Raw genomic sequence first — 23,913 nt, 5'->3', positions numbered from 1 at the left:
GGTTAAATATGAAGAATGTAGTTAAAGTCCTGCAGCGGTGTAGGTACAAAGCAACTGGTGATGTTCAGTTCCTAAACAGTATTTTTCTGCCCAGGCATGCTGGGACCTGTAGTTGTAAGGCTGTGGTTACCAGGGCTGGGGGAACCGTATGTCCCTTTGGAATTCGGTGTTCTTCCTTTGGCTGATCCTTAATAACTTTGCCAACTTATGATTCAGGGGTTGTATCACTATACGGCCCGCAACTGGTGCTTGATTGCACATAATAGAAGTATTTTGTTTATAGTCGTTCCAGCACGATCCGCACTGATGTTGTGCTGCTTCAATGACACTTATTCATTCATTAAATCGCTCTGTTTGGAAGTAATTTCCCCACTCGGTGAGGTTTCACCAATATTTGGTAATTGTCTGTATGATTAATTCAGAGTCATCTTTTCGCTTCCTTTTAGCGGTAAGGAATCTTTCGGTGTTGATGAGTTGCAGATCACTTATGTTTGGCGTCTGTGTGTTTTTATAATGGCAGGTGCTGGAAGAGGTCTGCAAGAAACAGAATTTCAACCCCAGAGAGTATAACCTAAAGTGAGTTCAGATTTATTTTTTAAAAATTTTATCCATTTTATGTTTTTTTTTTTTTTTTTGCGAAGCTTATTTGTAGCACCATTTTTTATAAACCATGTACCCATAACCCGAGCCGATATTTTTATTTTTTTTCAGGTTTCAGAGGACAGTGCTGGATCTTTCTCTTCAATGGCGTTTTGCGAACCTTCCCAACAATGCCAAACTGGAGATGGTGAGCTGCTCGTATCAGCGTGCCGGTGCAGAATGTTCGGTGAGGTTTCTTCTGCATCCTGTCTGTTTGATTATTATTACTATACAGGATTTATATAGCGCCAACAGTTTACGCAGCGCTTTACAATATAAAAGGGAGACAATACAGTTATAATACAATAAAATACAAGAGGATCAAGAGAGCCCTGCTCAGAAGAGCTTACAATCTAATAAGGTGGGGCAGGAGGTACAAAAGTTTGTAACTGTGGGGAATGAGCTGGTGGAAGTGGTAGAAGATTAGTTGGAGACGTGATAGGCTTTCCTGAAGAGATGAGTTTTCAGGGATCGCCTGAAGGTAGCAAGAGTAGGGGATAGCCGGACAGGTTGGGGTAGCGAGTTCCAGAGGATGGGAGAGGCTCTGGAGAAATCCTGGAGACGAGCATGGGAGGAGGAGACAAGAGAGTAGGAGGTCTTGAGAGGAGCGGAGAGGACGATTTGGGTGATATTTGGAGACAAGATTGGTGATGTAGCTCGGGGCAGAGTTGTGAATGGCTTTGTATGTTGTGGTTAGTATTTTGAATTTAATTAGCTGGGTGATTGGGAGCCAGTGTAGGGATTGGAGGAGAGGGGTGGTGGTCAGTGTAGGGATTGGAGGAGAGGGGTGGCGGTCAGTGTAGGGATTGGAGGAGAGGGGTGGCGGTCAGTGTAGGGATTGGAGGAGAGGGGTGGCGGTCAGTGTAGGGATTGGAGGAGAGGGGTGGCGGTCAGTGTAGGGATTGGAGGAGAGGGGTGGCGGTCAGTGTAGGGATTGGAGGAGAGGGGTGGCGGTCAGTGTAGGGATTGGAGGAGAGGGGTGGCGGTCAGTGTAGGGATTGGAGGAGAGGGGTGGCGGTCAGTGTAGGGATTGGAGGAGAGGGGTGGCGGTCAGTGCAGGGATTGGAGGAGAGGGGTGGCGGTCAGTGTAGGGATTGGAGGAGAGGGGTGGCGGTTAGTGTAGGGATTGGAGGAGAGGGGTGGCGGTCAGTGTAGGGATGGGAGGAGAGGGGTGGCGGTCAGTGTAGGGATGGGAGGAGAGGGGTGGCGGTCAGTGTAGGGATGGGAGGAGAGGGGTGGCGGTCAGTGTAGGGATGGGAGGAGAGGGGTGGCGGTCAGTGTAGGGATGGGAGGAGAGGGGTGGCGGTCAGTGTAGGGATGGGAGGAGAGAGGTGGCGGTCAGTGTAGGGATGGGAGGAGAGGGGTGGCGGTCAGTGTAGGGATGGGAGGAGAGGGGTGGCGGTCAGTGTAGGGATTGGAGTAGAGGGGTGGCGGTCAGTGTAGGGATTGGAGTAGAGGGGTGGCGGTCAGTGTAGGGATTGGAGTAGAGGGGTGGCGGTCAGTGTAGGGATGGGAGGAGAGGGGTGGCGGTCAGTGTGGGGATTGGAGTAGAGGGGTGGCGGTCAGTGTAGGGATTGGAGTAGAGGGGTGGCGGTCAGTGTAGGGATTGGAGTAGAGGGGTGGCGGTCAGTGTAGGGATGGGAGGAGAGGGGTGGCGGTCAGTGTAGGGATGGGAGGAGAGGGGTGGCGGTCAGTGTAGGAATGGGAGGAGAGGGATGGCGGTCAGTGTAGGGATTGGAGTAGAGGGGTGGTGGTCAGTGTAGGGATTGGAGTAGAGGGGTGGCGGTCAGTGTAGGGATGGGAGGAGAGGGGTGGCGGTCAGTGTAGGGATGGGAGGAGAGGGGTGGCGGTCAGTGTAGGAATGGGAGGAGAGGGATGGCGGTCAGTGTAGGGATTGGAGGAGATGGTTGGTAAGGTGGATAAGTCTGGCAGCAGCATTCATGATAGACTGAAGAGGGGAGGAGCCTATGGAGAGGCAGGCCAATGAGAAGGGAGTTGCAATAGTCAAGGCAACGATTGGACATGAGGCATGAAATGACAAGTCATAGTCTAGGATTACACCTACAGTAGTACCCTGGTGTGAGGGGAGGGACTGATAGTTGCATTGTTAATTTTGATTGAAAAGTCATGGAGGGGGGGGGGAATAATAATAGCTCAGTTTTAGAGAGATTTAGTTTAACCACTTCCCGACCGCCTCACGCAGATATACTGAGGCAGAAGGGCACGTACAGGCAGATTAACGTACCTGTATGTTGCCCTTTTAAGAGGCGGCTCGCGCACCGGGAGCTCCGTGATCGCCATCGCGGGTCCTGCGGACTCGATGTCCGTGTGATACCCGCGATCGTCTCACAGTGAGGAAGAACTGGGAGATACTAATGTAAACAAGCATCTCCCCCTTCTGCATAGTGACACTGTCATTGATCTCTGCTCCCTGTGATCGGGAGCGGTGATCAGTGTCGTGCCACACACACAGCCCCTCCCCCCCACAGTTAGAAACACTCCCTAGGACACACTTAACCCCTACAGCGCCAGCTAGTGGTTAACCCCTTCACTGCCAGTCACATTTATACAGTAATCAATGCAATATTTTAGCATTGATCGCTATATTAATGCCATTGGTCCCAAAAATGTGTCAAAATTGTCTGATGTGTCCGCCATACTGTCGCAGTCACGATAAAAATCGCTGATCGCCGCCATTACTAGTAAAAAGAAGAAAAAAAAATCAATAAAAATGCCATGAAACTATCCCCTATCTTGTAGACGCTATAACTTTTGCGAAAACCAATCAATAAACGCTTATTGCAATTTTTTTTTTTTTTTTCTACCAAAAATATGTAGAAGAATACGTATCGGCCTAAACTGAGGGAAAAAAAATGATTTTTCAAATATTTTTTGGGGATATTTATTATAGCAAAAAGTAAAAAATAATGCTTTTTTTTTTTCAAAATTGTCGCTATTTTTTTGTTAATAGCGCAAGAAATAAAAACCGCAGAGGTGATCAAATACCACCAAAAGAAAGCTCTTATTGTGTGAAAAAAAGGACGTCAATTTTGTTTGGGTGCACCGTTGCACGACCGCGCAATTGTCAGTTAAAGAGACGCAGTGCCGAATCGCAAAAAGTGGTCAGGAAGGGGGTAAATTCTTCCGGCGCTGTAGTGGTTAAGGAAGTGGTGCGACATCCATGCCGATATGTCAGTTAGTAAGTTAGTAATGCGAGAGGAGACTGAAGGAGTGAGGTTAGAGATAAAGAATGTTTGTAGTTGAAATGCAGATTTTGTTGGATTGGTTTAGCCCCCCTATGTGCACAATGTGTGCACCCCCTGATTTACCTCTACATCAGCCATGCTCAGTTGGGAGCCCGGGGGGGGGGGAGGGGGGGCACAATCACATATCCAGAGCAATCTGTGGTGGGCCTCTTGACCTGGGAGATAATTGTAATAAAAAAATAAAATAAAGTAACTGTCTTAAAGGAAATGTACTATGGATAACATTTGTGGACACCTTCGCGTCACACATGTATGAGTTAGGTAGACATCTCATTCCAAAATGATGGCCTTTAATATGGGATTGGCCCCCCTCTCTGGCTGTAAAAGCCTCCATTCTTCTGGTAAGGCTTTCCACAAGATTTTGGAGTGTGTCTGTGGGGATTATGTACCAGGGTGGATTTTATTTAAATCAATTCGATTTAAATCATGATTTTTAAAGAGCAACTGTCATCTCTGTCCCTCAGCGGCTCCTCCTCTGCCCCCCGGTTGACTCACCGACAGTCCCATTCACTTTAATGGGACGGCTGATGATGTGGCAGTGACACAACAAGGTGAGGGACGTGGTGGCAGCAGGTGAGTGGACGCCCGCTAACAGGCGCTGCCATGATGGATCTGTGATGATAGGTGCTCTTTAAATGTAAGGACTCATTCTTGTTGTTAGTTAGAATCTTTAATATTTGCAAACAAAATGAAGGTTTTTTTTATTTAGAATAATAAGTTGTCAGGTTAGTAAAACAGCGATCTCAGAACCGATTCAATCATACAGTTTGTAGTGTACATAGATTTGCAAAACAATGGGATAAAGGAATATTCCTGAACTTTGTTTTATCTCATGGTTACTGAGAAATTGTGTGAATGCATCAATGCACTGCATGTTATCTCAGCTTGCAGAGATTGGATTCATTGAATGAGTTTACCGAAAATGTAAATATTGCAGAATATACAGCCTCATTCTACATAACTAGGCTCCATTTCATGCTGAATAAATTATTATTGTATCCTAAATAGAAAACTATCTTTAGATAGATTTTTTACTCCAAAAGCATTTTATCAAAATAAATTTGATTTAAATCGATTAAAATCCGCTTTTTTTTAAATTTAAAATTTTTATTTCTAAAAATCATTGATTTTTATCCACCCTGTTATGTACCCATTAAGCTTAAAGAGGTCAGGTACTGATGTTGGATGAGGAGACCTGGCTTAACCACTGCAGCTCCAGAAGATTTTTTTTTTACCTCCCTAACAACTAAAAGCAAACCCACAGCTGTTTTTCAGCTGTGAAACCCGGGGAGTTTTATTACCCAAATTTCCAATACATTCTGGATACCCCTTCCAAACTCCCATCTGGCTGTTCAAGCCACCATGTAGGAAGGAAAATGAGCCATTACTTCCACTATGGCAGCTCCCTCTTCATTGGCCTTCCCCTGCATAGGCTCCTCCCCTCTTCAGTCTATCATGAATGCTGCTGCCAGACTCATCCACCTTACCAACCGTTCAGTGTCCGCCCCTCCACTGGCTTCCGCTCACCCAAGGAATACATTTCCAAATCCAAAAACTCACATACGGTGCATCCTGAAAGTATTCACAGTGCTTCACTTTTTCTACATTTTGTTATGTTACAGCCTTATTCCAAAATGGATTAAATTCATTATTTTCCTCCAAAATTCTACAAACAATACCCCATAATGGCATAATGAACAAAGTTTTTTTGGAATCTTTGCAAATGTATTTAAAATAAAAAAAAATCCCATGTACAGAAGTATTCACTTCCTTTGCTATGACATTCAAAATTGAGCTCAGGTGCCTCCTGTTTCCACTGATCATCCTTGAGATGTTTCTACAACTTGATTGGAGCCCACCTGTGGTAAATTCAGTTGATTGGACATGATTTGGAAAGACACACACCTGTCTATATAAGGTCCCACAGTTCATGTCAGAGCACAAACCAAGCCATGAAGTCCAAGGAATTGTCTGTAGACCTCCGAGACAGGATTGTATGGAGGGACAGATCTGGGGAAGGGTACAGAAAAATGTTCTGCAGCACTGAAGGTCCCAATGAGCACAGTGCCCTATATCATCCGTAAATGGAAGACGTTTGGAAAAACCAGGGCTCTTCCTAGAGCGTGCCGCCCAGCCAAAATGAGCGATCGGGGGAGAAGATCGTACACACTAAAAGAAAACTGTGAGAACATTTTCGTCCAAAGAATTTTCGGATGATTTTCGTATAGTGTGTACACAACTTTCGACAGCCGATTTTGAATTTTGTACGAAAATTCCTGAAGGGACAAACTCCAAAATTTTTCTAGTGTGGAAACAGAATGAATGATTTCCGTTTTAATGTGTACCGTTTTCGTACAAGAAAAATCAGAAAAAAAACTGCGCGTGATCAGAAACGATAAACAAAAAAAGCCTTTGTCGTATGAGAATATTCATAAGGATTTTCGTACAAATTTTCTTTTATCAGTTCCGATTTGCTGAGAAGCATCGAGAAAAATTGGACGAATGTTCGTCCGATTTTTCTTATAGTGTGTCCCCCACTTTAGTCAGGGAGGTGATCAAGAACCCGATGGTCACTCTGCTAGAGCTCCAGCGTTGCTCTGTGGAGAGAGGAGAACCTTCCAGAAGACCAACCATCTCTGCAGCACTCCCCCAATCAGGTCTGTATGGTAGAGTGGCCAGATGGAAGCCACTCCTCAGTAAAAGACACATGACAGACCGCCTAGAGTTTGCCAAAAGGCACCTGAAGGACTCTCAGACCATGAGAAACAAAATTCTCTGGTCTGATGAAAGGTAGATTGAACTCTTTGGCCTGAATGGCAAGCGTCATGTCTGGAGGAAACCAGGCACCGCTCATCACCTAGCCAATACCATCCCTACAATGAAGCATGGTGGTGGCATCATCATGCTGTGGGGGTGTTTTTCATCGGCAGGAACTGGGAGACTAGTCAGGATTGAGGGAATGATGAAAGCAGCAATGTACAGATAAACCCTTGATGAAAACCAGCTCCAGAGCGCTCTGGACCTCAGACTAGTACGAAGGTTCATCTATCAACAGTATAACGACTCTAAGCACACAGTCAAGATAACAAAGGAGTGGCTACGGGACAACTCTGTGAATGTCCTTGAGTGGCCCAGCCAGAGCCCAGATTTGAACCCGATTGAACATCTCTGGAGAGATCTGAAAATGGCTATACACCGACGCTCCCCATCCAACCTGATGGAGCTTGAGAGGTCCTGCAAAGAAGAATGGGAGAAACTGACCAAAAATAGGTGTGACAAGCTTGTAACATCATACTCAAGAAGACTTGAGGACTGTAATTGGTGCCAAAGGTGCTTCACCAAAGTATTGAACAAAGGCTGTGAATACTTATGTACATGGGATTTTTTTTTTTTTTTTTTAATCAATTTGCAACGATTTATATTAGCATGTACATAATCTCCACACTGCCAAGCCAAAAGCTTGTAAAAATAAAGCACTAGTGTTAATTGCAGCTAAGGTAAGGAGCACAAGCAGCTATTTAGCAGCTAATGAAAAATAGGCTGCATAAAATAACGCTTTTGTTCTGTTATATTTCAGAAAGTTCGGGTAGCCCTGCAGTTGGAAGATGGGACGAGGCTGCAAGATGAATTTCAATGCACCAAGACTCTCTGGGATGTCCTGGTCTCCTTCCCTCAAACTAAGTAAGATCCAAGATCGTTATGGTATTTGTTTTTGTTTTTTAGGATATCTAAAGGTTTGTTTTAAAATACAAAAACAAATATGTCATACTTGCCTCCTCTGTGCAGTTGGTTTTGCACAGAGTGGCCCCGATCCTCCTCTTCTGGGGTTCCTCAACGGCGCTCCTGGCTCCTCCTCTTCTCAAGTGCCCCATTGGAGAGCCGCTCTCCCTCGGGGCACTCTTGCGGGCGCGCTCAAGTGTCCTGCTGCTGCGTCTATTGACACAGACAGCAGGACTCGGCTCGGCTTCATTGGATTTGGCTATTCTTCTATCAACCTATCCAATCAGGACCCGAGACACCGGCTGGAGCTGGTGCTCGTCCCCGTCGCTGAAAATACCGGGTTCAGGTAAATAAAAGGGGGTGCTGTGGGGGGGCAGCTGCATCACAGGAGGTTTTTCACCTGAATGCATTAAGGTGAAAAACCCTGAGGGTTTACAACCCCTTTAAACTTTGTTTATTGAAACAGGTACAAAATGCATTCATAATATACATATAAGTATAGAAATACATCTTGACAATCAAAACATATGCAACAGCAATATATATTCAAAGAGATTGAAAGAGTATGCATCTGACAATAGTTGCCAAACTGAATTCTAAAGGAAAAATGGTAAACAAACCAGAGTAGAACATATTATGTCTAAAGACTTGCTTCCCACTCCTGGAAAGCCAGAACAGACACGTCAAATATTTAATATAATCCTGAACGCACCAAGACGTCCTGAGCGTTGTCACCAGTACATTATCAGTTAATATCATGGGGTGTTGGTTACCAAATGAAGCAAAGAGTCGCGTATATCTTGCGAGTCCAACCAAGGACCCCAGAGTTTGGTAAACCCCCCCGATCCTCATAAGTCTGCTTATACAATGGGAGTTTTTTTTGGCAATTCCTTTATTTTTCCAAAGAACAGTTACAGTCAACAGCCAAAGTATGCAATGATAACCAATAGCACAGAAAGGGTCACATAAGCAGAGCTATAGAACCACATGCCCAGTGCTGCACAGTATAGGTGGTCATAAAAAACTATTACGGTTGTGAGGATAGTGGGCAGTGCATCATGCTGGGGGGGCCCAACACACAATTATTTGGAAGAGCCAAGACATATATATATATATATATAAGTGCTGAAAAAAAAAAAAACAGTATGTTTTCTCCTTCACTGATGAGGCAGCACAGATGAGGGGCCACTGATGGGTGGCACTGATAGGCAGCGCTGTTGAGCCACTGGCAGGCATTACTGAGGGGCACTGACTGGCATTACTAATTGCATCCTGCTGTGCACTGGCATCACATGAGTACAGGTGGGCATCACTGGTGGGGCTTTGATGGGCATCACTGACGGGCACTGGTGGGTATTGCAGATAGCTCTGCACTGATAATCAATGCGCTGATTATCAGCGCAGACCCCCCCCCAATCAGGAGATCCACTGATCGGCTCTCCCCTAGCCACGCCTTGTCAGCGTTAATAGAGGGAAGCCAATTAACGGCACTTCCTGGTTACCATGTGATCAGCTGTGATTGGACACATGGATCGACACACCGCACCACTGATCGTCATGCTGTGCACCCCTGGGGGCACACACGAGCGGCTTATCCTGCTGAACTTCTGTTGACGCCCAGTCAGGATAACGGAACCTCCCTGCGGCCATCATTCTGCATACGGCAGGCAGGAAGTGGTTAAAGGCTTCTGAGATAAAGACAGCCACTGCTGACCGAAAGGGTCTAACCTTGGTACAGGATCATACCATATGTAAGAAGTCTCCTTGTTCTATTTTGCATTTTATGGCACGTGGGGGAGATCCTCTTACGCATCAAAAGAAGCCTTTTGGGAATAAAATATGTGCGATGGAAATACCTTTAGCTGTATTCGCTTATCCCTGGTGGAAATTACTGTATTTGGATAGGAGAAGGTATTTTGGTTTTTACATTAAAGTGGAATTCCAGCTAACGCCTAACTAACCTTAAAACTGTCCCCTTCCCTCTCTAACACCAATGCTAACAAACCTGTGTAATGCTGGGTACACATGGGCCAAAAACAGTTGGTTCAGCAGGAAGTGGCCAACATGCTGCCCGTGGTGTACAGCTCCATGTCCGACATAAGCCGGTCTCACGATTCTGTTCTTTAAAGTGCAATGTAATATGTCGCTATTTATACCAGGTATGATAACTTAACCGCTCATTGTAATATTTTTACCCCAAAACTTTCACTAATCTGACCACTGCTGAATTCTGAATCCTGTAGGTCAGCACTTTTTTCCACAGGCTTTTTGCTCCTCCATATTGAATAAATTTGATATTTTGTTCAAGTTTTTGGTAACGTTCCTGGCTCTGTGTTGCACATATGAAGTGATGCTGTCTGCGTTTTTGAAGTTTACAGCTGTTTGTGTTTTGCAGGGTGTGTTTGGACGAGGTTCCTCCTGGAAACGTCGCCGTATGCATTTATATGCGGGATGAGGTAAGGCAATGCACAGAGCGGCGAATTCTGTAATCCAGACAGCTCGTTAATGATTCATTGACTCCGGCGCTTTCAGCTCGCACCTCCTTTACGTTTCCTCAAAACTCAGCGACTGGTGAATCGGGGTGGGCTCAAAGACCTGCCACCTGCACACTTTGATGTGGCAATAAAAGTTCACCTTTTTAAGTGGGGATTTAAAACAAAAATACAAATGACTTCATTGGCGTGTGACATTATAGTCTGTGTATCCAGTAGTTTTCCTAAATGGCCAGGCCACCCAAATAGGATGTTTTCATTTTGGATAGATGCTAGCGGATTGAACCACTCAGACATATAAGTGCATAACATCATAGAGGGCTATTTGTTTGTATGACAGCTCATTTTTTTACGATCGGCTCCCTGCTTTGCTTTTTATTTATTTTGAGCAGAGTTCTTCTTTAAAGTCAATTTGCTGGTCGGTGGCGTGCCTTGTTTTTATAGTCGGGCCACCCAAATTTTATATGTCCAGGGGACGCAAATGGCATGACGTCTGTGTTTTAAGTTCCCACCTGTACCCACCCGCCAAAGCCATTAGGGCAATATGTTAGCTTTAGTTACAACAACATTGGTGCGGTAGTATGGAATTCCACACCCTAAAAGCAGATTGGTAGGGAAATGAAATAATCAGCCTTAAACTATGAGCACCCAGATATACTGGATACCAATAATTTAAAGGAAAAGCAAACCCGACCACTAAAATCTCATGTAAACTTTATTATGTTTATGCACTTTCAAAAGTACCGTATTTATCGGCATATAACACGCACAGGCGTATAACACGCACCTTCATTTTAGGAGGGAAGTTTCAGGAAAAAAACTTAAATTTTAAATAAAGTACTTTGAAGCAAAATAAGGGTCAGTGCCCATCAATGCAGCCTCACCATTGCCCATCTGCAGCCTGATCAATGCCAATCTGCAGCCTCACAATTGCCCATCAATGCAGCTTGATCAATGCCCATCTGCAGCCTCACCATTGCCATGAATGCAGCCTGATCAGTGCCCATCTGCAGCCTCACAATTGCCCATCAATGCAGCTTGATCAATGCCCATCTGCAGCCTCACGATTGCCCATCAATGCAGCTTGATCAATGCCCATCTGCAGCCTCACAATTGCCCATCAATGCAGCTTGATCAGTGCCCATCTGCAGCCTCACCATTGCCATGAATGCAGCCTGATCAGTGCCCATCTGCAGCCTCACAATTGCCCATCAATGAAGCTTGATGAATGCCCATCTGCAGCCTCACGATTGCCCATCAATGCAGCTTGATCAATGCCCATCTGCAGCCTCACAATTGCCCATCAATGCAGCTTGATCAATGCCCATCTGCAGCCTCACTTAAGATTACTGCTGCCTCGGAGGCAACAGGGAAGGTGGCGGCCTCTTTAATACAAAGTCCCGCCTCCTGGACCGGCTTCTATGATAGACCTAGAACAGTGGTCCAATGCCGGCCCAGGAAATGGGACTTCATATTACAGAAGCCGCCAGGTAAACAGGAGATTCTCGCTGTATGTAATCTGACGGCACTCGTCCCACCCCCCTCCCCGTTCCCTCCTAGGCAGCCCAAATTGCAGTATCGGTGTAGAACACGCACACACTATTTGTACCAGATTTTCAGGGTGAAAAGGTGCGTGTTATACGCCAATAATTACAGTAATATTCAATCTATGGCATTCATGCTTTTTCAAAAGTTGTTTTAAAAAAATCTACAGCCTTCATTAAAATATTACGTGGAGATTCTGCCATGAAGGTCTTTATTCACAGGGATGCTGTTAGAAACCACAGGGCCCTGTAGAGCAATCAGACAGCTTCCCCCCCCCTCTTTTTTTTGTTTTTAATACATTTTTTGGGACAGCCTTTTTGGGGCGACCTTTGGTGAAATATCAGGGGTCTAAACAGACCTCTAATTTCTCATATTCGAGACAGAGAAAGGAACCGAGGACAGAGATTCCCCAGTGACTTTCTCTGCAGTCTCAGCTGCACTGGACAGTGAATGAATAGGACGCGCGTTGAGGCTCCCTGTTCATTTACAAACTGAAGCATAGTAAACACAATTATGCTTCAGTAAAGGATGGACACAGTGAATGAACGGTGCCAATTTCTCCCTGGAATCGAAGGGGCTGGTAAATGGGACATATTTACCGCACCCCCCCCCCCTTCCGCTGTCTATCCTGAAACATCCGGTTTTGTGCCCTCAGCAGCTGCTAGCGGGGGAGGAGAGGAGGAAAGCTGGCAATGCTGCAGGGGAGGGGGGCACACAGGCCTGGACAGTAGGGGGCTTGGGGACACAGATACCAATCCCCCTGCAGGGCAGCCGGAGAAAAAAAAAAAAGGAGGAGAAGCCAGCAAAGCTGCAGGGGGAGCCACAAGAGTTGGCAGTAAGGCAGTACAGCCATCGCTCTTCCTTGGCAGGTGCCCGGGCCCCCCCCTTTGAACTGATGGGGGCTGGGCCCGGTACAGGAGGGCTGGCTGTATTGCCTTATCAGTGGCCCTGTTTGTTCATACGCTTCGTGTTATGGTGTGAAAACGCTCTGTCCCAGTCTCCCAGCTGTGTGTCTATGTTGTCACTCTGGGGTTTATTTACTAAAGCTAAAGAGTGCAAAATTAGTAATTTCTGTTTAGAAATCAATCGACTTCTAACCTCAGCTTGTTTAATTAAGCTTTGGCAATAAAACCTGGAAGCTGATTGGTTTCTATGCAGAATTGTGACTAATTTTGCGCTTTCTCTAGCTTTAGTAAATAAACCTCTTTGTCTCATACACTTCCAACAGACTTTACAATTGACTGTTTTACACACAATACACATATGGAAAAAAGATGTGCAAAGCACTAGAATAATCCCCTTGGACTTTAAAGGCAGAAAGTTGAGTAGTAGACAGTAGAATTAGTTTAAAAGGCAGTGACGCCACTTTAATAGGGAGCATATACAGACGGGCAAACATAGCCCTACAGTAATAAAAACAAGATATACATGTCCATGGAATAATATTATGTTCATTTGAAAGAATGCAATCAATCCCAGTGGGTACAGGTGTTCCCATACACTGCCAGAGCCATGCTGTGGTCAGTATATAAGGTATCCTGTAGCACCTTCTACTCTCTACTACTCTACTTTCTGCCTTGTAAAGGGATTATTCTAGTGCTTTGCACATCTTTTTTTCCATATATATTAGGATGTTGGCAGCTTCCCGGAAAACCTATATTTCTATACACATGCACATTGACAGAAATTTGACTGCCAAGAGATTGCAGATCAATAGTATGACAAAGGATGAATAAATGTGTAAAAAAAAAAAAATGTATAAATGATAAAAAATAATCTAATTTTCTTTTTCTGGTACGGATTTACTCACCTTCAGGTGGTTTAGGTCATCTTAGGTCCTATACGATTGTGTACATGTATATAGCAGTCAGTCTGAGGTATATAGAGATACATAAATATAAATTATACGGAAATCCAACCACTTAATCAATTTTTGTTTCTCAGGTGTCTGGTGAATCACTTCTGAAGCAAACATCTCTTCAATCTTTGGGACTCACAGGTGGAAGTGCCATCATCAGGTCAGTGAGAACGAGTAAAGCTGGTCATACATAGATCGAAATTCAGCTGGTTCAGCAGGAGCCTGACGAATTTCAATGCATGTATGGGCCGTTCCGTTCATGAGATCTATCAATCTACTTCTCATGAACTAGGTTGTTGGTATATTTTTGCTTGATCAGCGCATGCCATCAGTACGCTGCAACGCTGATCAAGGTATTCTGACAGCAGGGCACTACCACTGTCGGAATACAATGACACAGCGGGGAGGATTTCAGCATCCACTTTGACTGTTTGGATAGGGAAATCATTTCAGTTGCTTTCCTTCAGCCAGATGGCTAAACTAAAAAAAACTGAACCATGTATAGTGAGCTTTAGGGTGCATTCACACTTGCGAATGATCCACACTACGATTTAGATGCGAGAACCCCAGCGGGGGGGGGGGTCCTATGATTAGCTGCAAGAGGCAGCCCCATTGTACTCAGTGGGATGCTTGGGGTTCTCACATCTAATCGCTGTGTTTGTGCATGCGCAAGTGTAAATGTACCCTTGATCCACTTTAATTTAAAAAAAAAAAAAAAAAAAGTGCATACTATAAGTAGTTGTTACCTAAGCCATTTTGTAATTTAATATTACAAATAGCCTTCCCATGTTAGGTCATCCCCAGCTAGGATGCTCTTTATATTATCATTATTTAAATGTTGACAGGACAGAATTGGTTTCAAAGTACTGAGGAATGTGCATGTCACATCACACAAGTTGTGCTCTTCTATGCGTTTTGCTCCTTGTATACCTCAGTAAGAGTGAAGAAAATCCATCCTGATGATGTTACAGTAAAGGCGTCAAATTGATCCTTTATGTCCATTTTTCATTCTCTATTATCTCGTTTTCTGCCCTAAACCACACCTGAACTTGAGGGCACCTTGGTAGTCTTCCACCAGGAAGGTATGATTTGCATTAAGAAGATAAGGTAACAGGGACTTTCTATAGACCTAGGGATCTCATGAAATAGTAAAGGTAACATCATCTGCAACTGGGAACTGTAAGTGATGATTCAAAACGAAACATGTTCAGCTATGATCATCTAAGAAAGGTTCACATTTCTTCTCTCTTGCAACTATTGAAATGTTACTTTTTGTTCAGTTTCATCCTTGTCTGATAATAGTTTCATCCTTGGTGAGATAATTTGAAGCAGCCTTGTATGTCTATATCAGAGGTCGCCAAACTTTCAAAACAAAGGACCCGTTTATTGTCCTTCAGACTTTGAGGGGGCTGCACTGTGGACAGTGTGAGTAGAAAATGTCCTGGGAGTAAACAATGCCCCCTCATTGGTGTCAGTGAGAGGAATAGTGCCCCATTGTTGGTATCGGGGTAAAGAATATTGCCTCATCATTGGTATCGGTGAGAGGAATAGTACCCATCTGTTGGTATCAGCGGGAGGAATAGTGTCCTATTGCTGGTGTCAGTGGGAGGAATGGTGCTCCATTGCTGGTGACAGTGGGAGGAATGGTGCCCTATTGCTGGTGTCAGTGGGCAGAATAGTGCCCCATTGCTGGTGTCAGTGGGAGGAATGGTGCCCCATTGCTGGTGTCAGTGGGAGGAATGGTGCCCTATTGCTGGTGTCAGTGGGAGGAATGGTGCCCTATTGCTGGTGTCAGTGGGCAGAATAGTGCCCTATTGCTGGTGTCAGTAGGAGGAATAGTGCCCCATTGTTGGTGTCAGTGGGAAGAAATAGTGCACCATTGTTGGTGTCAATGGGAAGAATAGTGCCCCATTGCTGGTGTCAGTGGGAGGAATAGTGCCCCATTGCAGGTGTCAGTGGGAGGAATGGTGCCCCATTGCTGGTGTCAGTGGGAGGAATGGTGCCCCATTGCTGGTTTCAGTGGGAGGAATGGTGCCCCATTGCTGGTTTCAGTGGGAGGAATGGTGCCCCATTGCTGGTGTCAGTGGGAGGAATGGTGCCCCATTGCTGGTGTCAGTGGGAGGAATGGTGCCCCATTGCTGGTGTCAGTGGGAGGAATAGTGCCCCATTGCTATTTGGCCAGTTTAGCGGCGGGATCTGTCTTCTGTTTTGTCGGTGACATGTTCCCCTTGTGTAGGAGAGGGTAAGAGACCCAGGAGTAGACGGCAGGTAGGTATTTCTGGTCCAGGATATGTAAATTTGGATAATTGGCTAGCAGAGCTCCCGACTTTCACTCCTCACGCCATGCCAGTCCAGGCCACGCCCCTGCCCCATTGTTGGTGTCCGTGGGAGGAATAGTGCCCCATTGTTGGTGTCAGTGGGAAGAAATAGTGCACCATTGTTGGTGTCAATGGGAAGAATAGTGCCCCATTGCTCGTGTCAGAGGGAGGAATGGTCCCCTATTGTTTGTGTCAGTGGCAGGAATAGTGCTTCAAGAGCTGGATAAAGGCAAAGAGCTTCAGTTTGGAGACCACTGGTCTATAGGGATGCCTTAGTGGTATCGCTTAAATCCAGTATGCAGTGAAAGTTAGCACACCACCACGACACCCAATAGAATTGCTTACTGATGACCCATATCGGAATAACGCCAACGTTTTGGGGACATGGAGGTCCCCTTTATTAACGTGACAGACAGAGCAAATGGACAAGCATTTGCCAAAACGAAGGTACCAAAGACAAATACGATGTATGAAAAATGACTGAGCTTTGAAGGATGAAAACTGCTGATTGTGAATGTACCACCCAAGTAAAAGTAATGGGGTCTTACCTGTACGCTGCCCTGTGTTCAGGGTAAAGAATGAAAGCTCAGCTCCAGCATACACTGTGAGGGCGGAAAGCGCCGCAGAACTAGAAGCTGAGTACAGGTAGGATCTGATTGCCCCTATGTATTTGACTTGTGCAGTGCATGCATAAGCAGCTGTTTTCAGCACCTCGTGTGTCATGGGATGCTCGACAACTGCTGGGAATTACAGGAGCCGTGACATCACTTATAGGCTCCCATGTCCTAGATGTTGATGGTGCTCCCTCCTCTTCCCTGTAACAGCCACTCACTGACACAGGGGAACTGGAATTGCAGGATCACATGACCAGACGGGAGGGGAATAGAAAAAAAATTATTATACAGATATTTTTTATTTTTTTTTACACAGGGTAGGCAGGAGTGTTGGGAGGGGGTAGCAGTTTAGTGTTATGCTTGAATGCTACTTTAACCATCTTCTTAGAGCTCAGCTTCATGGAAATATCTAAATGCTTGCTGTACAGTCTACAGACCTTTTAATACCAAAAAAAACCCAGTTTGCTTGTAGTAAACCTTGTGATCTGTTAATCTCATTCATAAGGTTTGTAGTGCGGAAGAAGGACTCATCTGACAGCAGACAACCACCAAGCACAGAGGCGGGCACAAAAAAACAGAGGGATTCTGGCCTCAAGGAAGAGTCCAGAGGTCCTCCAGCAAGAGAAGATGTGAAGAAAGAGCCTGTTGCCTGCCAGGAAGAGAGGTTGCCCATTAAGGCTACAGAAAGGGAAGAACCTCAAGAAGTTGTAACCCCTCAAGCAGCAGTTTCCTGTGTAGAGAAAGCACAGCCCAGTGTGGACAGTGTCAAGCCAAAAGCTTCTGCTCCTGCTTCTGCTCCTGCTCCTGCTCCTGCTCAGGCTCAAGTGACTTCCTTTGTTCCATTCCAAGGTGGAGGCCATCGTCTAGGTGGTGCCAATGTTCCTGCAGCTTCATTCGAAGATGACCTACCATGTGCCACTGCTCAAGAACCTTTACACAGTCCAGAACATTCTAAGCCAAAGAAGTCAAAGACTGATAATGAGTCAGAGGTGAGCTGTGGAGTGACTACAGGGGGTGCCAAGTTAATCCAGAGCCAATGAAATCATGGGGCCCCAGAATAACCTTCCCTCCCTCATTGGTCATGGGCTCTACCCTGTTTCCCCGAAAATAAGACCTAGCGTGATTGTCGGTGATGGCTGCAATATAAGCCCTACCCCCCAAATAAGCCCTAGTCAAAGTCCTTGTAGGTCTTCTTCTCAGGGTAGGGCTTATTTTCGGGGAAGCAGGGTAGGGCTTATTTGGGGGGTAGGGCTTATATTGCAGCCATCACCGACAATCACGCTAGGTCTTATTTTCGGGGAAACAGGGTAATTGCATTCTGAGCAGGAAAAACAGCATTTCTTTCCCTTCCATTCAACTACCTGCTTTTAAAGACTATGTACAACCTAATAGTGAATGTCTCTTTTTCTTTTCTAATTTGAAATGGATTGAGAGCTCACTAACCCAATTGAATTGAGGATCTTTGCCCTGCAATTTTTATTCAATTCAATAATTTTATTTGCATTGCATACCATTGGAAGCATTTTTTTTATCTAAATGATGAGCCCAAAACTAAAAAAATACCTGATGACCTTGTCAGAATGTCAGAGCCAACCTGTGTTCTCAGCATACTTCCTGTATTAAATAGTCTATTTATCTTTTTAACTCTTATCAGGGACTACAGAATGATTAGCCGTTATATTATAAAGATCCGAGAGTGGGAGTGGTTGAATAGTTTAGCTAAAGACAACTGGGAGGGCTGACACTACCTCAGCCCACAACAATCCTGTGTGTTGTCATCCCACAACAGGACTTAAAGTAGAAGTTCAGCCAAAACCTAACTCTAAAACTACTCCCACCCACATTCTAAGCCTAATCTATCTAGCCCTGTAAAGAAGAAATCACTATACTGTTCTGCAGCCAGCTCCGGTCCCACGCGGAGCTGTCAGCGGCGGCTTTAGTGTGTGGGAGGTGTGCAGGAGAGGCAGCCGACAACGGAAGCCCCATAGTAACTCTATGGGTGATGTCACTTCCCAGGCATCTCCCAGCTGTCATCGGTTCTCTCCTGCACACAGCATCCGCTGCTGGAGACGGGATCGGCTTCAGAAAGAGTATGTTTAGCATTGTTTTCTTTACAGCGCTAGATTCGTTTTTGATAGTTAGATTTAGTTTTTGGCTAAACTTCCATTTTAACAGCTGAGCACATTTCAGATGCAGATGTTTTAACTTCTTCCCATTGGCCATACGCATATATGCAGCTTCTCGGCAGGTGGGCTTTAACACCGATTGGCCGCATATATGCATCCCAAATGTAAAAATTTCTGTGCTGAGAGTGCACTCCCAGCACAGCTGCTAGCGAGTATCGGAAAGCTCCTGATACCTACCTGTGATCGGGAGCTTTCTGATCATGTGACCGCTGTGACAGCCAATCACAGCAGTCACTAAATCGGAATGCCTACCTCCCGGCATTTAGAACTTCTAACGGGGACAGAAGGCGGGGGCGGGAAGCCCTTTTGCATTTCAAAACCCTCTCCTCTTTTGTGAGTTTCTAAGTAATCTCTGTGCTGGCCCAGCTCCTCCGCCATTCCCCACACCGCTATACATAACCTAATATATGGGGAGGAGCGGTAGAGGAATGCTCTGAAACATCAGAGTGACAGCTCTGAGGCTACGGGGGGCTGTTGACATCATATCCAAGATTGTCATGCCCAGCAGCAGTCTCAGGGGAGGATTTTACAGGTAAACAACATGCAAAAAATATGTTATATGCACATTTAATGTTATGGGAAGATTGTGGTTTAAATGGTCTGGCAACAGAGCCTCTGTTAAGTATTTGAACTGGATTGCATGTGTAGAATGTGAGGGATCGCTCTAAGACTTTCTAATGGGATCATTGGCCTTTAGCTACTCTACTGTAACTGTTCATTGAGGACTAAGGATATTGAGGATACAGGGGACCTAGAAATGAAACGTGTTTCAAATCTGTCCGATGGACTTGAATCCGGTCGAAAAGTCCGCTCGTCTGTATGCTAGTCCGACGGACAAAAACCGACCCTAGGGCAGCTATTGGCTACTGGCTATGAACTTCCTTGTTTTAGTCCGGTCGTACGTCATCATATACGAATCCTTCGGACTTTGGTTGATTGTGTGTAGGCAAGTCTGTTCATTCGGAAAGTCCGTCGTAAAAGTTTGTCGAAAAGTACGCCGGACAAAGTCTGCCGTAAAGTCCGCTCGTGTGTACGCGGCATAAGGGGTGCAGGAAACTGTCAGGAGTGGCGTGTGCCACATTAACAGAGCAGATAGACCTACTTCAGGTGTATCTGCGCCACCCTTGCCAGACTCTATTTCAAAGTGAAATAGAAAGTAGCGCAGGTCTGTCCTTTTTTAAAGGGTAAATTCACCTTTACAGAAAATCTGTAAGGTCTAATTGGTCAGCGCCGTCCATGCTTACCAGTTAGAATGCCTCCTATGCATACAGGCTGAGAGGTACGGATAGGAGATTATGTACAGGGATTTAAAATCCCCAGACCGGGGAAGCGGCGTCCCAATGGCTGACAGCGGGGGATCACCAGACCCTGGTACAGTGGGATCGGGGGGGGGGCGGGATTTGGAGGGGGTCCAGTGTAACTTCCCCTTACAGATTTAAGGAAATACTGCAGTTTTTTGTATAGAAAACTGCCACAGGAATGATGACCTTGTTGTACGAGATGTGAGCTGTCAGACCGCTCACATCCCTCTTTCTGCCCGTGTAGTGATTATACTACACAAGCAGAGCCTGCAGGGTTAATAGTCCTCTGCTTTGAGCTGATGGGGAGGGAGGAGGTTTTGCAATCTTCACTAGAAAGGCAGATCTCCACCTGGGCACTGCTGTTGGTGAAGTGTTGTTTGCAGCACTGAGGACATGACTTAAAATGCTCTAAATAGTAGATGTAAATGAATGTAGCATCATAGTTCTAATTGTTAAGGTCAAAACAATCCAATCCCCTCAGTGTAAGGCCATCTGTAAAACCTTTGAAATATCCTAAGCGCAGGTACTTTCTGGCCCAACATTTAAATCCATTTTGATGTTTTGCCTTGCAGTCTCTAGACAGAGAGCCCATTGTGTGCCACCTGGATTTGGAGCAGAACGTACGTGCCAATAATAAGGATCTACCTGATGATTTTTTTGAGGTCACAGTAGATGATGTGAGAAGAAGGTTTGCTGAACTCAAAAATGTAAGGTAAAAAGACTTGCTTTGCAGATCCGTTTTTTTTTTCCCCAGTACATGTGTTCTGTGGGATGGGTGCGTAAGCATTTTGTATCTGATTGATGAAGTAATGCAGAGGTGGACAAAATAATGTAGAATCCAGGAGCCTAGTAATCCGATCTCGGAGCCAGAGAGTCCTTTTAAAGCATAAGGTCACCTTGGCTGCTCAAGAGCTCCTAGATCAAAAATAAGTCAGCAGCTACAAATACTGTAGCTGCTGACTTTTAATGTTAGGGCACTTATCTGTCCAGGGATCCAGAGATGAGATTTTTCAATCGGCTCTTTGGTGCTGCCGCCACCATTTCGGCTAAAGGAAACCGGCAGTAAAAGCCTTGCGGCTTCACAGCCGGTTCCCTACTGCGCATGCTTTTGAATGGCCCGACGGTGGGGGAAGGAGGAGGGGAGCCGAACTTCCAGATGAGTCCGCCGCGACAAAGTGAAGTAAACCCCCCCGAAAGGTGCCGAATGTGGCAATGGGTGGGGGGGGGGGGGGAGAGAGGCAAATAAGCAGGACTTCACCCTTTTGGGTGGAGCTCCACTTTAAAGTGGAAGAAAAGCCTAACTATGTATCTATTCCTAAAAATATTCCCTCCCTCCTCCTCCTCCTACTACTTATCCTTCCGAACCTGTATAAAAAAGATCTCTGTACTTATCTTTTTTTAAATCTTCTTCAGCTTGGTCATGTGATCCTGCAGCTCCAGCTCCCCTGTGTCAGTAAGCAGCTGCTGCAGGGGAGAGGAAGGAGCATCGCCAACGGCTGGGATATTATGGTTGACGTAACGACTCCTGGAATTGAGAGCCATTGCTGAGCTTCTCCTTACACAGAGCTGCAGGGTCACGTGACTGAATCGGAGCGGATAAAAGAATAGGTAAGTGGACACATCTTTCTCCTCTTCCCCCTTTTTTTTTTTTTTTTTTTTTATGCAGGGTAGGTAGGAGGGGGGAGGGAGCATATTTTTTTATGAATATAGTTAGGATTCTTCACTTTTGAATCTGAACTCCAGCCTTACCTTTGGTCTTTCACGGTTGTACAGGCTCTTCTCCTGCACTGAAACTGCTTAAGTTGACCTTTACATGGATCGAAATTCGACCAGTTCAGCAGGGACAAGACGAATAGATCCATGTATGAGTACTTTTGGTTGTACAGAAGTGGACCTACCAATCCACTTCTGTACAATCACCCCATCGGATTTTCCCAGCTCGATCGTCGCTGCAGGCTATAGGATGCAACGCTGATCAATGTATTCTGACGACTGGGAGGATTCACCCATCCACATCAAGTGTGTGGATGGGGGAATGAAGTCGTTTTTTTTCATTTAGCTGCTGGTTGAATTAAAAAATGTATTCATCTGTGGGCTGCTTTTTTTTTTTTCTTTTAAACTCTTTTTATTGCAGAAGGTATGAGTACAGTTTACAAAAAAGAATTGTGTTCGTTATCAGTTACAGAGTGAATTGTGATAATGGAGCAAGACATTTTAAAAACATTTTGTTTCACAACCGTAGAGACCAAACAAACCGTAAATAGGTCAGGTGTATTATCGATTGGAGCTATAGGCGAAAGACAGTTACAGCGTGGTTCTGTTGTTCCGGGAGGGCGTCCATGGACGTCTTCCAGAACCATGCCCCCCCCCCCCCCCAGGGCTCGCATCCAGCGCACTCTGTGATTGATGTGTCATTTGGACACAGCTGATTACAGATTGTGGTAAAGAGTCAATTACAGCGGCCCTTTACTATGCGATCAGCTGTGTCCAATCACAGCTGATCACATGTAAACACACTTGCTGATTATCGGCATTCCTTTCCTCAGGCGCTGTCACAGCGTGAGGAGATACAGTAACCTGATAGTGTGATAGGGGACATGTACACAGATAATCGGGGAACTGATCATCAGTGCAGCCTCATTAGTGCAGCGCCATCCGCGCACATCAGTGAAGGATTAAAATGACTTATTTGCAAAATTTTATAACAGAAACTTAGAAAAGTTTTTTTTTTTTTCGCCTCTAAATTTTCGGTCTTTTTTCGTTTGTTTAGCAAAAAATAAAAAACCAGTGGAAAGTTCTTTTTGTGTGAAACATTATAAACATTTCATATGGGTACAGCGTTGCATGACCGCTCAATTGTCAAAGTGCAAAAATACTGAAAGCTGCAGATTGGCCTGGGCAGGAAGAGGGTGAAAGTGCCCGGTATTGAGATGGTTAAGCTGGCCATAGATGGGCAGATTCTAAGTAAGGTTGTTAGCTTTTTCTAAACATTAGTGGGGGTCAAATCTACGTTCATTTTCGACCGCAGTGATGAGAAAATTCAAAGGAGCAGGATGGGAAATTGTCTAACAATGTACCGTATATACTCGAGTATAAGCCGAGTTTTTCAGCACATTTTTTTTCGTGCTGAAAATGCCCCCCTCGGCTTATACTCGGGTCTGTGTCCATCTGCAGCCTCATGCGCCTGATCTCCCGGCGCTGTGACATGCAGTCAGTCTAGTCGGCGGCCAGCGTAACAAAGCCCCGCCTCCTCCACGTCCCTCGTCCGTGAAGGAACACTGATTCAGTTCTTCCAAGCAGTGAGTCAATGTCCCGCCTATCACAGGCGAGGATGAGGAGGAGTCGGGGCTTTTTTACACTGCATGGCCGTCGACTAGACTGACTGCAACAAGGCCCCGCCTCCACCTCCTCGTCGTCCTCGCTTGTGATAGGCGGGACACTGACTCGCTGCTTGGAAGAACTGAATCAGTGTTCTGTCACGGACGAGGGACGAGGAGGAGGCGGGGCTTTGTTACACTGGCCGCCTAATAGACATGAGGCGGCAGGGAGATGGACACAGTGAGGCGGCAGGGAGATGGACACAGTGAGGCGGCAGGGAGATGGACACAGTGAGGCGGCAGGGAGATGGACACAGTGAGGCGGCAGGGAGATGGACACAGTGAGGCGACAGGGAGATGGACACAGTGAGGCGGCAGGCATATGGGCACAGTGAGGCGGCAGGCATATGGGCACAGTGAGGCAGCAGCCAAATGGGCACAGTGGGGAGGCATGCAGATGGGCACAGTGGGGAGGCATGCAGATGGGCACAGTGGGGAGGCATGCAGATGGGCACAGTGAGGAGGCAGGCATATGGGCACAGTGAGGAGGCAGGCAGATGGGCACAGTGAGGAGGCAGGCAAATGGACATTGTTGACCCTCTTTTCCACTTACGGTAGCTGCTGAATTTCTCACCCTAGGCTTATACTCGAGTCGAT

The 23,913-nt window shown here is 45.7% G+C and overlaps 1 protein-coding gene across 1 annotated transcript in view; it reads left to right on the top strand.

Moving 5' to 3' along the window:
• The window catches only part of ASPSCR1 (ASPSCR1 tether for SLC2A4, UBX domain containing), a 110,739-nt gene that overhangs the window by 6,082 nt on the left and 80,744 nt on the right, over positions 1 to 23,913 (top strand). Inside the window, exons 2-8 of the mRNA XM_073606711.1 lie at positions 521 to 576; positions 712 to 826; positions 7,483 to 7,586; positions 10,021 to 10,081; positions 13,607 to 13,680; positions 16,958 to 17,441; positions 20,512 to 20,651. Coding sequence (XP_073462812.1) covers positions 521 to 576; positions 712 to 826; positions 7,483 to 7,586; positions 10,021 to 10,081; positions 13,607 to 13,680; positions 16,958 to 17,441; positions 20,512 to 20,651 — 1,034 coding nt within the window. The remainder of the gene's footprint in view (positions 1 to 520; positions 577 to 711; positions 827 to 7,482; positions 7,587 to 10,020; positions 10,082 to 13,606; positions 13,681 to 16,957; positions 17,442 to 20,511; positions 20,652 to 23,913) is intronic.

Source organism: Aquarana catesbeiana, linkage group LG12, assembly GCF_042186555.1.
Source record: "Aquarana catesbeiana isolate 2022-GZ linkage group LG12, ASM4218655v1, whole genome shotgun sequence".
NCBI classification, from domain to species: domain Eukaryota; kingdom Metazoa; phylum Chordata; class Amphibia; order Anura; family Ranidae; genus Aquarana; species Aquarana catesbeiana.
Note: the sequence above shows the minus strand (reverse complement) of the source record. Positions and strands in the feature narration are given on the sequence as shown.